The 16,230-nt window shown below is 38.7% G+C and overlaps 1 protein-coding gene across 1 annotated transcript in view; it reads right to left on the bottom strand.

Moving 5' to 3' along the window:
* The window catches only part of LOC308649974 (lethal(3)malignant brain tumor-like protein 3), a gene marked incomplete at its 3' end in the record, with an annotated part of 84,533 nt that overhangs the window by 34,437 nt on the left and 33,866 nt on the right, over positions 1-16,230 (bottom strand). Inside the window, 8 exon segments of the mRNA XM_081295895.1 lie at positions 1,589-1,740; positions 4,164-4,255; positions 4,924-5,059; positions 11,586-11,690; positions 13,694-13,785; positions 15,444-15,468; positions 15,472-15,498; positions 15,502-15,531. Coding sequence (XP_081152021.1) covers positions 1,589-1,740; positions 4,164-4,255; positions 4,924-5,059; positions 11,586-11,690; positions 13,694-13,785; positions 15,444-15,468; positions 15,472-15,498; positions 15,502-15,531 — 659 coding nt within the window.

Genomic DNA, 16,230 nt, shown 5'->3' on the forward strand with positions numbered 1-16,230 from the left:
TAAAAGACATTCAGGAGGAACTTTGGTGGGGCGGTACCAGGCACTCAACCACTGAGGCCCATACCCAGCCCTATTTGGTATTTTACTTAGAAGCAGAGTCTCACTGAGTTGCTTAGCATCTAGCCGTTGCTGAGGCTGGCTTTGAACTCATCATCCTTCGGAGCGGCTGGGATTACAGGTGTGCGCCACTATGCCCAGCTAATCATTTTGTATATGAATATATTTCAATAAATTTTTTGTCACAAACTGAATAAAACATCACATGAGGCAAAATTATGCTTTTGAAAGAAAAACATAAGGGAAAACAACCAAAATATTCTAAAGGATTTGACTCTTACATATAATCACGGAATGACTTGTCTCCCTGAGTTTACAAAAATTCTGTAAAAAGTAAACATATAATAGAAAGCATTTAAAAAATCTGAATAGCAAATAAATTTAAATTCACTCTCTTCTTTCTTAAAACAATTCAAGATAAATATCTAAGAATTCAGTAGGAAGAGTAATGAAAGTTCATTGATGGGTCTATTGAATATTTAAATATGTGCACATTAAAAGTAAGGTCAAGAAATGAGCTTCCCAGAATCTTGGCCATATTGACATAACTTAATGTTCACTTGATACTATAACATTAGCCAAATTTTATAAACACTTTTGTCACTTCTCTAAAATATTCTCACTTCCAGGGTTCTCTAAATAGAACTAAAGACTTAAAAAATGACTTTAACCAGGAAACTGAATTCTAGCAACCAATGAACATGAGTTGGGTATAGAAAAATCCTTTGAGTGTTTAATTACAGTTTGATGGCTTGTCAGGTGTGGGGGTACACACTTGTAATGCCAACTACCTGGGAAGCTGAGACAGAAGAATTGCAAGTTCAAGGCCAGCATCAGCAGCTTAGTGAGACCCACTTATTAAGTCCCACTAATTGACTCAAAATAAAAGGGGCTGGGAATACAGTTCAGTGGTAGGGTGTTTGCTTAGTCTGTGTGTGGCCCAGAGTTCAATCCCTAGTACATCAATAAATAAATCGATGAATTAATAAATAAATAAATGAAATATGAATGCTTTACTACACTATTTTCCAATCACATAATTTTAGAATATGTTGTCTTTACCTTTTACAGTATATCTAAAAATGGTAAGGATTAAAACAATGTTCATCAATTAATGCAGCTGCATTCAGCTATTATGAATGGTGAAATTAGCTACCAGGTATGAAAATATGGAAAATTAAAATAAATTCCTAAAAAAAATGACAGAAGACACTCAGATGAAGGGGAATATGTAAGTCTGTATGTGCACACACACGTTACACTGGGAATGTGGGGGGTGGTTATGGATTTCACTTTCATGGCAGGAAGTCAACTAAAATAAAATCATGAAGTAGCATTAAAAGATGTTATTTAGAAATACATGCAATATGGAGCAAGTGAAAACTGAAAAATCTGAACTAGGAAAGAGTGGGGCAGAGCACTGTTGGCTTTGTTATAAGCTTTGCCTTGTTACTGTTTTCAAACTGTGCACCTAGTTAATGTGGATAAACACTGCATTTTAAAAAGCACACATTAATGGAAAATGTCTCACCAATAGTCATAGCTCTCATCCCAGTTGTCAAAATGTACCAGGAAACAATTGTCCACCATATCTGTTACCGTAGCAACACAGATGAACGCAGGATTCTTTTTGTCTTCAGCCTCAAGCTTCATTCCAACTCGAAAGCCTGATGGGATCACTGTCTATGGAAACATGCAGATTTAATTATAGACAAGCACACACTTAACAACAGCCAAGACCTGTACACTTTGCACCCCTGCTCAAAGGCCCAGCATCTATTTCTATATTCACATAATTTTAAAATCATGTGCTGGTTTCACAGCAGGATCATTCCCCTCCCCCACAAAAAGACAATTAAAAAATACCCTCTATGGTTACACCCAATTAACTTTCTGAGCCTCAAAACTACAACATCCACAGCCTAGCAGAATAATTAATTTTAACATGTGTTTTGGTACCTTAGTTAGAAGACCATGCTAGGCAAGCAAGTTTTATTCATCATATAGTTCCCATTTTGGCTTTCTTTTCCTTGATTAGAGACTTAACAACAAAAGTTATTTCAAAAATATGCACTTACTTAATCAAGTTAAAAATGTGCATGAGTCAGTACAAATTCACTCCCACTTTTGAGAGCTCCCAAAAGAGTACTCTACAGAAAGTAGGTCATCTTCATATATGAAAGGCTGCAGATTATTACAACTTTTATTTAATGCTACAACAGCAGCAAATGAAATGACTGTTAATGTACAGACAGCCATTCAAAATAGCTAGTAATTTAAGGAAATCTATAGATTATCAGTCATCTTGGACTTGAAATAAAATTCAATATGAGTTAGTGCTTGAGGGACAGTAATATGAAAACATCTCTTATAATCTTTTATGAGAAAAATATCCTAACTGCAGAATAGGGTACTCAGATGTCAATTATATCAATTGCAAGGGGTTTTTTGTTGTTGTTGGTGGTGGTTGTTTTGGATTTTTTTTTTTTTAGCCTTCTAAAAAACCCTTTCTATTCAGATTGAAGTATACAGGTATTATTCTAACTAAGCAAAATAAAAATTATTTCTCTTCTTACTATAATTATACAGGGATTGTTATAAAAATCTAGATAGTTACATATCTGAAAAATGTTAGAGAAAATTCTATACGAATTAAAGGAGCAAGTACAAATAGTACACAGAAATTTTTAATACCCATTTTAGTCCTGCAATTATTTATCAGTGTTATAAACTTAAATATTTGACTATTCTGAGGTAGAGAATCTAGAAATAGAAAAATCAGTTGCCTCTTGGATATCAAACTCACAACCTGAGATTAAGTTGTATGCTAGCAATGCACAGAATGTAATAGGACAGGTCAGCACAGTTAATCAAATCCCTGCCTGAAATCATCAGAGAACCAGACAGGGATTAGGAACTCGGAGCAGAGATAGCAGGCTGCCGAGTTTCCACCCAACTGACCTTCCTCCCAGGGGTAAGTCTTAACTGAAAACCTACTGTCAAGGCAGTGTTTACATTTCAACAATTGAGCTATCTTCTCAATTAGAATGTTATAAAATAATAACCTAGCCCATTATCTCTATTAGATCTCTAAACACACACTCACATTCCCACACATTCACTCTCTCATATATCTTAATTTCTCTAATTCAACCTGGCTTATATTCAATTTAATCAGAGAATATTTCATCCATTAGCCTGATGCCTTCAAACCAACTGGTTAATGTCATTTCCCAAATGGAGGGTTTTTCCCAGCTCCCAATGTTTATTTCCATTTGGAGTGAACTCTGTTCATGAAAAATGACTGCCACTCTCCATACTGCAACTCACTGTTACTGAGCAGGTGCATATGGGAAGGAGGAGAAGCTGGGCTACAGGGTGCACAGCTTCTGCTCTGCCAGAGGGTCCAGTGTTCCCTGGCCCTAGCAGGTAGAAAAGGGCAGTAAATCCCTTAAATTCTGGGGCTAGGATCAAGAAGTTCATTTGTCTGCAGAAATAGGTCATGTATGTTGTAAAGATGATATTTTGATTTGCCTTCTGCACTTTCTGATTAGAGAAGAACTTGGGAAAGAAAAGAGCCTCTCAAGATTCCAGGCTTCTCAAAGATGCAGAAAAGAAACGGAACGAGAAGTGGGAATATAGGTCAAGATGTAGTAAAAATGCACATATCCTGCCTTGCTTCTGTTACATTGTAAATAAAGCTGTAAACCACAGTGAAGTACTTCATAGACTCCAGTGACCTCCTGCGTGCAAACCCAAACAGGGCTATAGTCATCTCACCATATGAATACCATCTGAACACCACTTCTAATTAAATGATGGCAACCATAAAGTAATCCACTTTGTATGCATCTTTAAAATATTACACCTGGATTTGAACTATGTTGCCTACTATCACTCAATAATAAGACAACCTTAATATGGCTATGACATAGTATTTATTCATGAAGATTTTAAGTTAATTTTAAAGTTTAGTAATGATAAGAGAACTCTATTTACCAAGGCAATAAAATTTATGATAGCTCCTTGTTATCACTTGTAATTTATCTTATAAGACTCTCAAAAATCACTTCCTTTGAAAGAAAAAGTATTCTGGATGTACTTACTATATTCTGATTTTCAAATAATGACTTAGGAGCAGCTTGGGCTTTACATGTCTTAAGATAGGTCTGCCAATTAAATTCTTCCTCTTTGTATCCTACAGTAAAAGCATATATGAACAGATTAGTAAAATATCAAAACATTTTGCACTTAACTTTTCCAGTCCGACTTTTATCTGTAACTTCAACATGCCAAATTCAAGCATTTGCACAATTTTTTTCAATAAATAAAATTTAATTCATAATTTATAATTGCATTTTGAGACATGAGCTATGTTTACTTTCAATAAGTTTTAATAATCTTTTTCAATTCTAAATGAATAGAGATGGCTACAAAGAAAATTCGTAAGGAAACAAATACATTTTACACCTATGCGCACTTTTTTTGATCATCAGGCTGTTTCTGTCAGAATTCAGTTAGAATCCTCAGCAGTACAGTCTGTGAGCTGATTCGAATGGATTTTATTTTTTCCCTCAAAATATTCTATTTCGGGGGAATACTATAGGCACAAGTAGGAAGTTGAAGAAATATTAATAAAGCAGGTAGGATCTTTTTAGCTTATCACCACAAAAATGACAATTCAAGGCTTCTGAAGTAAGGATATTAGCAAATCACCAAAGAAAAACCATCCTTGCCTTAATTTTCATAATTTTATTAAAGTTAACATTGCCTCAGAAGAGGAGATTGAGCATTTTAATTATCTGATAACATCTAAACAAATGGGTTCTTACTGATTTTAAAATATGAAACAAAAAGTGATAATACCTTTTGGAGGATGAAGTTTATGGCCAGTTTTCTCACACCACCCAACTGGATGAATATCCAGAGCATCTGCATTTACCCAGAAGTCATAACAATCAGAATATCCATCAACGTGAAGCTTTATTCGGTATCCACAAACCTGAAATAGGAACTCAGGTTGAGTAATTAAAGAAAAAAAGTACACATACAAAAACTAATTAACAAGGACATCAAGGTACGAAATAGCCTACGTTCATCAAGCCACCCTCATTAACAGCAACAAAAACAACTATACAAATTACAAAATCTAAAGGCAATATTGCAAAGAGCTGATGTTCTGGCCACATTTCTAGTACCATTAGAAGCACAGAGATATGGGGTGAAGAATAATTTTCCACAAATACAAAATATCTTCTCTCCATTCCCTGAACTGTACCAGCACAAATCACCATGGTGAGCTGGCAGGGCTGAAGCCAGACCAGCAAACTGGACCCAGCTCAAGCAGGACCCAAGGTAGAGGCTCCTACTCTGCATATTACAGGGCAAAGACAGAGGAGACACAGAGAGAAGTCACCTGAATCCTCTCTACCAGCACCTGGGCTAAAAGAAAGAAAAGCTGCTTCCAGGTCATACTTAGGCTAGACAGGTTCCATGCAATGCTAGTAAGAACTCACAATGTAACCCTCACTGTACATCTGCCTACACGACCACAATGAAGGATATTCTGGATTTATGGGACCTGTCTTGGGTAATAGTCTATCCTGGGCTCCTATAAGATTCAGCCCCTCAATGTTCTTTTCACAAGCACCAGTAGATGAGTTCCAAGTGGAACTCCCAAACACGCCAGACCTCTAACTACTCCAGGAGCACATATGTGTCCTGCAGAAATCCATCCAACAAGCCTGAGACCAGAGTACACAGTCAGAGCAATTAATTCCAAAAGAATGAGGCAGTTGTACAATTATTGTCATGGAAAGATCTCTAAGACACACTGTTAAGCTTTAATTGGCAAACAAATTATATAGGATGAGTCTGTTTTTGATAAAATTATACGTGTGGGAGAGTCTGTGTGTGTACTTAAGTATCTTTGGCTGTGTGTATATACATACATATGTATGTATAAAGTACACATTTATTTTTTAAAATACTTTTCATTGCAGGTGGACATAATACCCTTATTTTATTTATTTATTTTTATGTGGTGCTGAGTATCAAACCCAGTGCCTCACATGTGTGAGGCAGACACTCTGCCACTGAGCCACAACTCCAGCCCTAAAATATGCATTTATACATACGCATTTATGTATACACTTACAAATATAAGTTTACTATGTAAATTCATACTAAAAAAAAAAGCTTGATGAAAATTTGCCAAAACATTAACAATAACAATGATTTCTTCTGGAAGTGCAGTGAGAAGAAAGAGGCAAAACAAATAATGCCCTTTTTTTAATTTTATACATTAGTATTTTTTCAATTAGAATGTATTGATACATAAGATTTACAACTAATCTGACTTCCCTTGGAGACTACAGAGTCACTGCATTGAGAAGAGATTGGCAACTCTGGGAAACACACTCTCTCAGAAAGGGCAGGGCTGTTCCTACCTGTACATCCACCCATGCCAAGAGGGAGTTCATGGGCTGCTTCTCTACCCTGCCTTGCATGCAGCATTCTGTGGTCCATGGGAAGGAGCTAAGCCCCTTAGTCACCTACAGCCTCTTGTGCCCTTGTAGTAGCACGGCTCTGAGCTTCTACCCCTTGACTCGCCCCCTTCACTTCTCTCCATGGTCTGTCAATATACCTCTTGGTCTCTGGAATGCTATGCTTTGGGAACAATCTCAGATATCCTCAGCCTCCCTGCCCAGAGATTCACCCAGTCATCCCTCTAAAGCTTTTCCTCAAGGCTGCTCATTTCTTCCAACTCTCCAGCACAGACTCATGAGTACTTGGCCATCCACAGGGAAACTCACCCAGGACCCTGGTTTCCTTGTGCCTTTCATTTCCTCTCCATTTGGAGACTCACTCCTGTGATCTGATCTGCCTGCCATGAGGAACTGCTCTGCCTCTCAACACCTATACTAAAAAGTCCAACCCTGGGAAGACACCTTCTGTTCTTCCAGTTTGCTCACCCAGCTATTCTCAATACACTTCTGCTTCTATCTCAGCAAACAAGAACCTTGCGTTGATCCTTCTATCTTCTTCCTAGCAGCCCCTCACCAAGTCTTGCTTCTGTAGCAATCACTTAAAATATTTTCTCACCAATTTTTCAAAACTCTGGTCCTGATATCATTCCTGAAACTTCATCTGGCTAAACTTCAATATCCTAAGGGTGTACGTATGCCCTAGCTATACCCACTATACCCAGTCTAGTGATTAGTGCTGGGAAAGAAAAAATGATATACGGTTGGTTTTCATTATTCATGCATTCCAAATTTCAGAATACACCTGCTTGCTAAAACCAATTTCTAATCCACAAAATAATACACCAAGTGTTTGTGAACATGTGCATATACTGTGGCAAAAAAAAAAAAAAAAATGTGAGTCACCCAAGGCTGACAAGGCGGTATTATCTTCTTACTTTGGTCTATACTGTAAATGAGTCTCCTTTGATGTGTCTTCTTAGTAATACAATGCGTTAGCTTTTTGCAACTGTGATCTTACAAGAATAACTTAAAGGAGGGAAAGTTTATTTCAGACCCATGATTTCAGAGGTTCAGTCCACAGTTGGCCAACTCCACTGGTCTGGGCCTGAGGAGAGGCAGAAGGGCGTGGTGGAGGAAAGCTGCTCAGCTCATGGCAGTCAGAAAGCAAAGAGAAAGCAAGAAAACAAAATATAATCCCCAAGAGTACCCCCCAGCCCCTATTTCCTCCAGCCATGCCCCACCAGCCTTGGGTTACCACCTAGTTCACTTCAACTCTGAACACTCCTGCAATGGGGAACCATGCTTTCAAAACATGAGCTTTTCAATGAACATTTCTAGATCCAAACCATAACACATGGTTGTCACATTTTTGTTGATGTCTGCTCTTTAAACCCAAAGAGGTTGGTGATATAATTCAATGAAAGAGTAGTTCACTTAGCCAGCATAACGCCCTAAAGTTCCACTCCAGTACTAGAAAGAAAAAAAAAAAGGAGGGGGGGCCCTGAATGCCAGAATGCTGTGACGTGCCTTACAGAGAAAATACATGGGTTATATAAGCTTCATCTAGACATGAGTTGTAGTGTTGCTGGCTACGGGCTCACTATTAATGAAACAAAAATATAAGCTAAATAAGGAGTCTTTAAACAGAAACTCATGTAAATCAGGTTATCTATTGATCAGTTTATAAAAATACTGTGCCCAGAGCCATGAAGGAACCTAACACTGTATGTCCTCTGGAAGCAACAGTTCCCTGTGCACTAATTTGTGAAACAAAACCATTTCAAATAGTGACAATAAACTCCTGAGAACCACCCATGACCGAGTGCTGGGATGGCCCTGCTACATAGGAACACTCCCAAACAGCTCTGTCTACTCCCTTTCCCATGCTGCACGACAGCCTTCAAATCCTCTCCTACAGCTGCCCATCCCACTATTTCCACTCCTCACTCCCAGGCAATGATTCACCTTCTGTGTCAAAGATGCCCCTCAAGTGTCTTCCTCCAAGTGTACGACTTGCCTGTGCTCAGGAATAGCAAGCTGTTCCCCCTTCTTCTGTTCAAATGCAGGAAGAAACTCCTCCTCAGGGCTGAGACCTGTACTCCCCTGTGTATCTGCATCCCATCTGCTCCCATCCCCTGTGTCAGCTGCTCTCTCAGAACCTTCCAGGACCAGACTCACTAGTGGATTTCTCAAAATTCAAACTATTTATGGTTTCTTTCCATTACAAAAGGAAAAAGAAAAGAGGAAGAAAGAAGGGGAAAAGGAATATGGAAGGAAGGAGGGAAAGTTTTAAAAATCAAGAAGAGACTTGTCTTTTAGTCTTAAACAAATTTTCATACATCCTTTGTGAGAATGTAACAACTGATATACTATGAATCACCAAGTAACAACACACATCAAAAATGTAAATATCCAAGCCTGATGTGGTGGCATTTGCCTGCAATCCCAGCAACTGAAGGCTTAGTGGGGAGGATCTCAAGCTCAGAGCCAGTCTGAGAGACTTAGTGAAACCTATCTTAAAACAAAAAATAGGGCTGGGGATATAGCTTAGTTGGTACAGGCTTGCCTTGCATGCACAAGGCCCTGGGTTCAATCCCCAGCACCACAATAATAATAATAATGGCTAAGGATGTAGCTGCAGTGGTAGAGCTAGTGCCCCTGGGTTCCATCTTAGTATAGTGGGATGTGTCACACACACAACACACACACACACACACACACACACACACACACACACACACACACAAAAGAGAGAAAGAAAGAAAGAAAGAAATTTAAATGTCCATAAAATGTCCAGAACTTCTCACCTGGCAATTCTAGGAATGGATCTGACAGATGTACTTACATAAGCAAAAACATATCAGATATAAAAGATATTTATCCAAGTACTTTTTGTTAATTATAACAAAGAAAACCACACAGTTGTTATCAATTTGAGAGTAATTAAGTGAATTAAAGCAATTCCATGAAATGGAATAATACCCATGGCCAAAAGTACATACATATATTATATATGAAATATATAATACATATGAAGTACATACATATGTATATAATATATGTGTCACAAAGAAAAATATGCATAGAAAACATCTAGAAGGACACAGTAAACTTCTCAGGTCATGCTCTCTGGGCTACAAAAGAGGAAAAGGGGATGGAATAGAGAACTAGTGCTTTCACACTAGTTGATATTTTCCCAGTGAGCAAACAAAACTTCTATAATAAAAAAAAAAAGTCTGGAGCTGGGCATGGTGACACACACCTGTAGTTCCAGAGACTCAGGAGGCTGAGACAGGAGGATCTCAAGTTCCAAGCCAGCCTCAGCAACTTAGCAAGGCCCTGAGCAACTTAGGGAGACCCTGTCTCAAAATAAAAAATAAAAAGGCCTGGGGATGTGGTTCAGTGGCTAAGTACCCCTGGGTTCAATCCCTAGTACCAAAAACACACACAAAAAAAATCTAGACAAGGTAAAATACATCTCCTTCAAAAACCAAGAGCTGGAACACACACACACAGCTAAACTTCTCAAAGACAATCTATGCTTAATCCAATTCTGCTCTACTTAAATTCAAATTCAATTCTGCTTTACTTAAATGGGCTGGCTCAGGACACAGTGACCTCATCCTTCTGGAGAACAAGCACAGCATCTGACACTATTCTCCCCTTCCTTTCTATGGCAGACCCTGCTCCTGGCACCCTTCTCTGTCTCTAGCTACTCCTCAGAATCCTCCAGCTCATCTTCTTCTGCCTGATCCTTATTCTTCAAGGGCAGCGCTCACACCTGGCCCTCAACCACTCCAGGGTTCTCATCCTCTTCAAAGGACACTGTCCATAAAGAAGCTCTCCCCGGGCTGGGGATGTGGCTCAAGCGGTAGCGCGCTCGCCTGGCATGCGTGCGGCCCGGGTTCGATCCTCAGCACCACATACCAACAAAGATGTTGTGTCCGCCGAGAACTAAAAAATAAATATTAAAAAAAATTCTCTCTCTCTCTCTCTCTCTCTCTCTCTCTCTCTCTCTCTCTCTCTCTCTCTCTCTCCCCCTCTCTCACTCTCTCTTAAAAAAAAAAAAAAAAAAAAAAAAGAAGCTCTCCCCTTCCAACTCAGGGGTTCTAACAAAGACTCCAGAGTCCAAAAAAGAGAAAACACACAATCTGAATCACACTGTCCCAGTATTCTCATGCTGTATATAGAATCTGCAGAATACAGTGTTTTCCTTTCACTATATATGTGAAAGACAGAGGAATGGCCTCCATCTCAAAAGCTTGTTTCCAATATAAATTAAGAGATGGAAGGAAGCTGGATCACTACCTGGCATGTGCTGCAGGTTAGAGTAACTGTCGTTATCACTCACTATAATTGCCATCATCCAACTGTCATATACTATGTGCTCTGCAAGAGCCAAGCTCCTTACAAATTCACCAAGTCACTGAAAGAATATTATGATAACTAAACCTAGTAGCCAAGATCATCTTATTCTTTGGGGAAGGTTTTTAAAAGATGCATAACCTTGGATCACAGGAAGGAGCAAGGAGGCAAATAAAGAAGGAAAAAAAGAAATCAAAAAGAAATGTTCCCAATAAAACTCTGGACTTATAGTACATATGGAGAAAGAGATATTTGACGTAGCCACTTTTTTGAAAATTTTTCAGAGACACCCCAAAACACACACAAAAATATAAATATCTGTTGGTCTGCTCCTTATGTTAAGGAATGTAGCATGGAAACATTTATGGAGTCAGAACTGAGGCGAAATCCTGGTTCCACCACGATGAGGCTCTGTGGCCTTGTACATATCACCTTCACATCTCTGAACCTTAGCTCCCTCATCTATAGAACAAGGATAAAAAAAAAAAAAAAAAAAAAAAAAAAAACCCACAATTGGCACAGATCAGAATTCTCAAGAAGGTAGAGGAGATAACGTACACACGACACTGAGCGACCTGCCTGGCATGAAGTGAGCACTCAGCCCAAGGCACAGTTTTCCTCATAACACCCAGGATCACCATTTAATTTTAAAAATAAGAAAGAGGCAAAGCTTACCTCAGCCACAGTAAGGACGCAGTACATGGACTGATGCTCAGGGTCCACACCTTCCAACTTCATGCCAACTTTGAATCCATTTTTGTTATATGGGAAGGACTGGTACTGAGAAGCAATATGACAGCAGCTTTAGTATCACCTCAAAGGCCCAGTTATAAATGTGAATAATTATCATTCCTAAAGACTCTTTAGCCAGAAAAATAAGGGAAAAAAATTAAAAAAACAACTAAATATAAATTATAACAAAATATCCAGAATAATTCAATGCAAAATGGACAAAGATTAAGGCAAGTCATAGAAAAGAAAGTTAAGGTTTACAGCCTTTGTCTTTCACACATTTGAAAAGATACTCAACCTCACCTATTAGTTGCACAAATTAAAATTAAACAAGGATGTCTTTCACCTATGAGACTGGTAAAGAGCTGGATAGGTGGCTCTAGGAAAACTGGTAAAGGTATGCATTGCTAATAGGAACGAAAACTGGTACAATCTCTAGTAAATTCATAATATCTGTAAAAAAAAACTGAGTATTCTCTTCAAATCAGCAATTCAAAATTTTAGGAAATTACCTAACATACAGGTGCAAAATGACAGGTGTACAAGGTCACTAGAGCATATAGTGAACGTCTGAAAATATGTATGTGTCTGTGTGTCAATCAGCAGGGAACAGTTTCAATTTTTATGGAGCAGATGTAAGACACAGTAATACACAGGAGTATAAAGAATGATCAAGGGATAAACAAAATGAAGTGGAATAATCCACAAACTATGAAGTTAAACAAAAAAGCAAAGTCCAAAATGTATGGGACACATGGTGTCACTGGTTTAAAAGAGGGAGAAGAGGATTTAGATATGCAGGTTGCTAGTATGTACTTAAAAATTTCTAGGAAGGAAATAGAAGAACTAGTACTGGTGGTCACTTCAGGGGAGGCAAATGTTGTGCTTAAGAGGACAGCGGCTTAGTGGACACCTGGCAAACCTGGTGCTTAAGAGCACAGAGCTTTAGGGAACAGCTGGAAAACCTAGTGCTTAAGGGGATAGAGCTTTAGGGGACTTTGTGTTTTATGTTCTTTTGGTACTTTTATATTACGAATCACTTGAATGTATTACTGATTCAAGTAATTAGTTGTACTTTCATAAAGAAGAGGAAAAAAAATCTGGTAAAGATCCAGACTTACAGAAAATAATTATCCAGAACAAATCCATGTGTAAAACAAATTCATTGTTTAAATTAAATATTGTCATTGTTGATGTAACTACCCTAATACAGAAGGAGTTTTTAAAAAATGGTGACATGTTTTAAAACCTCCTCATGTTCATTCATGAAGATATATAAGATATATATGATAGATTTATTACATAACCACAATTAATTATAACTAAATAACTTAAACCAAAGGTTAGCAAACTGCAGTCTGGGAGTCAAATCCAGCCCACCGTAAGTTTTATGAATAAAACTTTGCAGGAGTGAGCTAACCACCCCCTGACTCTGCCACGTTCCACACGGTGCCTTCATGCTACACAATCAAGTTGTGCTGATGTAGCAGACACCAGCAGACTAAAATATTTACTATCTGGCTCCTCTGTTTTAGCCTGGGGCAGCAGTTCATACTCAGAACTACACCTGAAACCTACATTTTTAACTAATTTAAAAATATTCTATGAAAAATATTTCATTATTACTAATGCAATATAGTTACCCATTTTTAGATGTTTCTTTGTTATAAGACCTAAATCTCAGTAACCCCTTTTCATTCTCTCTGAGCCATGATGTTAACATGAAATTTCATGCTAGTTTTTCTTTATCCATTAATTTTCCAGTAATAGTATTAGTATTCCTATTCAAAATCATAACTGAAAGTCTAGTAAATGTTGATAGAAAATCGCATGTGAGTGCCACACATGCCCCACATGGGAAAGCAGGCATGCACTGGTGCTAACTGGCCTTGGAGGTGCCCTTCTGGGTCACACACACATGAAAAGCAGTGTGTTTGAGAAATTATCCCAAGTCACATTTCCTAAACAGACAGCGGAAATGACAATACTAATCCACATCAGTATTCGAGCCCCTTTCGCCCTTACACACAGTACTTCTAGAAAGGTCGTACCTCCTTGAACAGCTTTGCAGGCACTGCCACTGCTTTCTCCTCCTCCAGATAGGATGCCCAGCACCAAGCTTTCTTGCCTTTAGGAGGCAAACCTGAAAGACAAGTGAGACTGAATGATGGCATTTCCAAATCTAAGAAATCCACTGTGTATTTTGTGACCTCTCACTTCCAACTGTACTATTCCCCTCTCTTCTCTTACTTCCATGGCTCGTATTTCTTTCCAAAGAAAATGAGAGCTGTGGTGAATACCCACTGATATGAGGGTGGAACAAAGAAGCAGAAGAGCTTAGAATAAATTAAGGAGACCTGTAGGAAGCAGAGAGAGGTCAGTCCATGGAACCTACAGGAAGTGAAAAGTTCTAAAAGCAGGATGCTCAAATTTTTTTTTCCTAAGAGATTATGAAGTAGAAGACTGAAAAAAGGCCAGTGCACTGAATGTTTAGGGAACATCCACTGATCTTAGAAAAGGAGAGGAAACAAATTGATGCAGTGAGAGTCAGTATTTTTCAATTCAGGAAAAAATATGTAATTGATAAAAAAGGGAGGTAGTTCATATCTATTTTATTTTTGATTAATCTGATAAAAATATTAAAAATGAGGGAAGGAGTACAACAACTTGATGGGTAGGAAAGTCAGGGGGAAAATATTCAGGGGATGCACTGAAACAGGCAAAAAAAAAAAAAGAAGAGAGAGAGAGCCCACAAGGAAAAAAAATCAGGACATTTAAGGGAAAAAAAATGATTAAAGGAAAAAAGTGCTAGAAGAACCAAGGGGTTGAAATTTCATCCAGAGCAGAAATTAAGCGGAAAGGAAAGAAAGGTTGAAGAAATAAAACATTTTGAGACAGAGTGCTGAATAACTCAGGCATTTCATTTACTCCCTTTAATCTCACTGATAAAAGCCATCTCTAAAAAGATGTAAAAATTACGTTGTTCTCTTGAAGCAGGTGAAAATATTTCTTTTTGAAAAATTAACAGGAGAATGAGCAAGGAACACTTCCAGGCACCAATGGAATGATTTGCAGGAACCGTGTAACTGCAGGTTGGGAGCTGGGCTGTGCAAAGAGGAGTGACCTAGAAGGAAGGACTGGCAGGGCAGATGCAGCAGGCCCCGGAACCAAGCTGCACAGAGGCTGCCATATAAACGAACCAAGGTCCATGCCAAACAGGGGAACGAGTGTGTGCAGCCGAATAATGAAGCAAGGGCTGCAGCCTGGATTCCTCCTGAGAATAAAATGCTGCCTAAAGAACTCAAACAGGAAAAAGGTTCCATGTCAGGAGTTGGTTACGCTGAGAGGGAACATGAAATGAACAAGAACAGAGGTTTTGGAGAAGGAACCATCTACCCAATAGGGCGGGGGGTGTTGGGGGGTGATGTTTGCAAGCTTGCCATGAACCTACTTGAAAGTTACTAATTCCCATCTTTTTCTTTAAATCTACTTCCTCAAAGTCATTTTTAGTGAGAAAACTGAATCAAAGAACCACAACGAACCGACGTGATTCTGCAATCTGCATTTGGGGTAAAATTGGGGGTTCATAACCCACTTCAATCTAATGTATGAAATATGATATGTCAAGAGCTTTGTAATGTTGTGAACAACCAATAAAAAAAATGTAAAAAAAAAAAAAAAAGAACCACAACGATACTTTAACTATGACAGTATACAGAATAATGGGGACTAGCACTTACTTAGACGAACTGTTTTCAATTTCACTCAGTTACAAGCAAAAGTATTCTCTCATCAGCTCACCCTGCTTTAAGACAGCCGAGTCCCCTCATCTTTTCCTTCTGGCTCTCTGTGAACTTCACCTCAGGATCCTTCCATCTTGTTTGTTCTCCTACAGTAAAAAAGGAAAACTATGACTTTAAAAGTTCATGAAACTGGCACCAATGAAAAGCAAGAGACCTGTCAGCAAGCTTATTTTCTTGCTGTTCTTTTCAATTTCACTTCGCAAATTTGAAGGAAATGTAAGAATATCATTCATTTGAGTACTGTGTTGCTTTTGGCCTGAGGTCTCCAGAAAAAGACAACGCTTCCAAGGATTACACTATGGAAGGGCATAAATGCTGCCCCCTCCTCCTCAAAACATAGTTTGCTCTCAGCTTCATGACCACTATGTTCTGGCTCTCCTCAGACCTCACTAGCCCCCCTCTCAGGCTCCTCTGCAGATGTGTCTGCCAATCCAGCCCCTTCTCTCCTATATCTGACCACTTTCCTTGGAATCTCAAGGTCGTTTCTATGCCAAACACTCCTAACCTTCATCTCCAGCTCCCTGCCCTAACTCCATGTGCCTGTGTCCAACTGCACACATGGGATTTTACTTGAGAGATTCATGAGTATCTTAAACTAATGATGGCCAAAGGACTCCTGGTTCTCTGTGCCACCCCTGCCTTCCTATTCTTAATCTAAGAAATTCTTAGAACTTCTGAGTCTTCCCTTTCCCTCCCATAGCCTGACAACCCTACCTCTACCAACAGTTCTAAATACACTGACTTCTATCTTATATAGCCCTCTGACCTGTTCTATTGCCAGCAAC

The sequence above is a fragment of the Spermophilus citellus genome (genome assembly GCF_964194105.1).
Source record: "Spermophilus citellus genome assembly, chromosome: 5".
Classification (NCBI taxonomy): domain Eukaryota; kingdom Metazoa; phylum Chordata; class Mammalia; order Rodentia; family Sciuridae; genus Spermophilus; species Spermophilus citellus.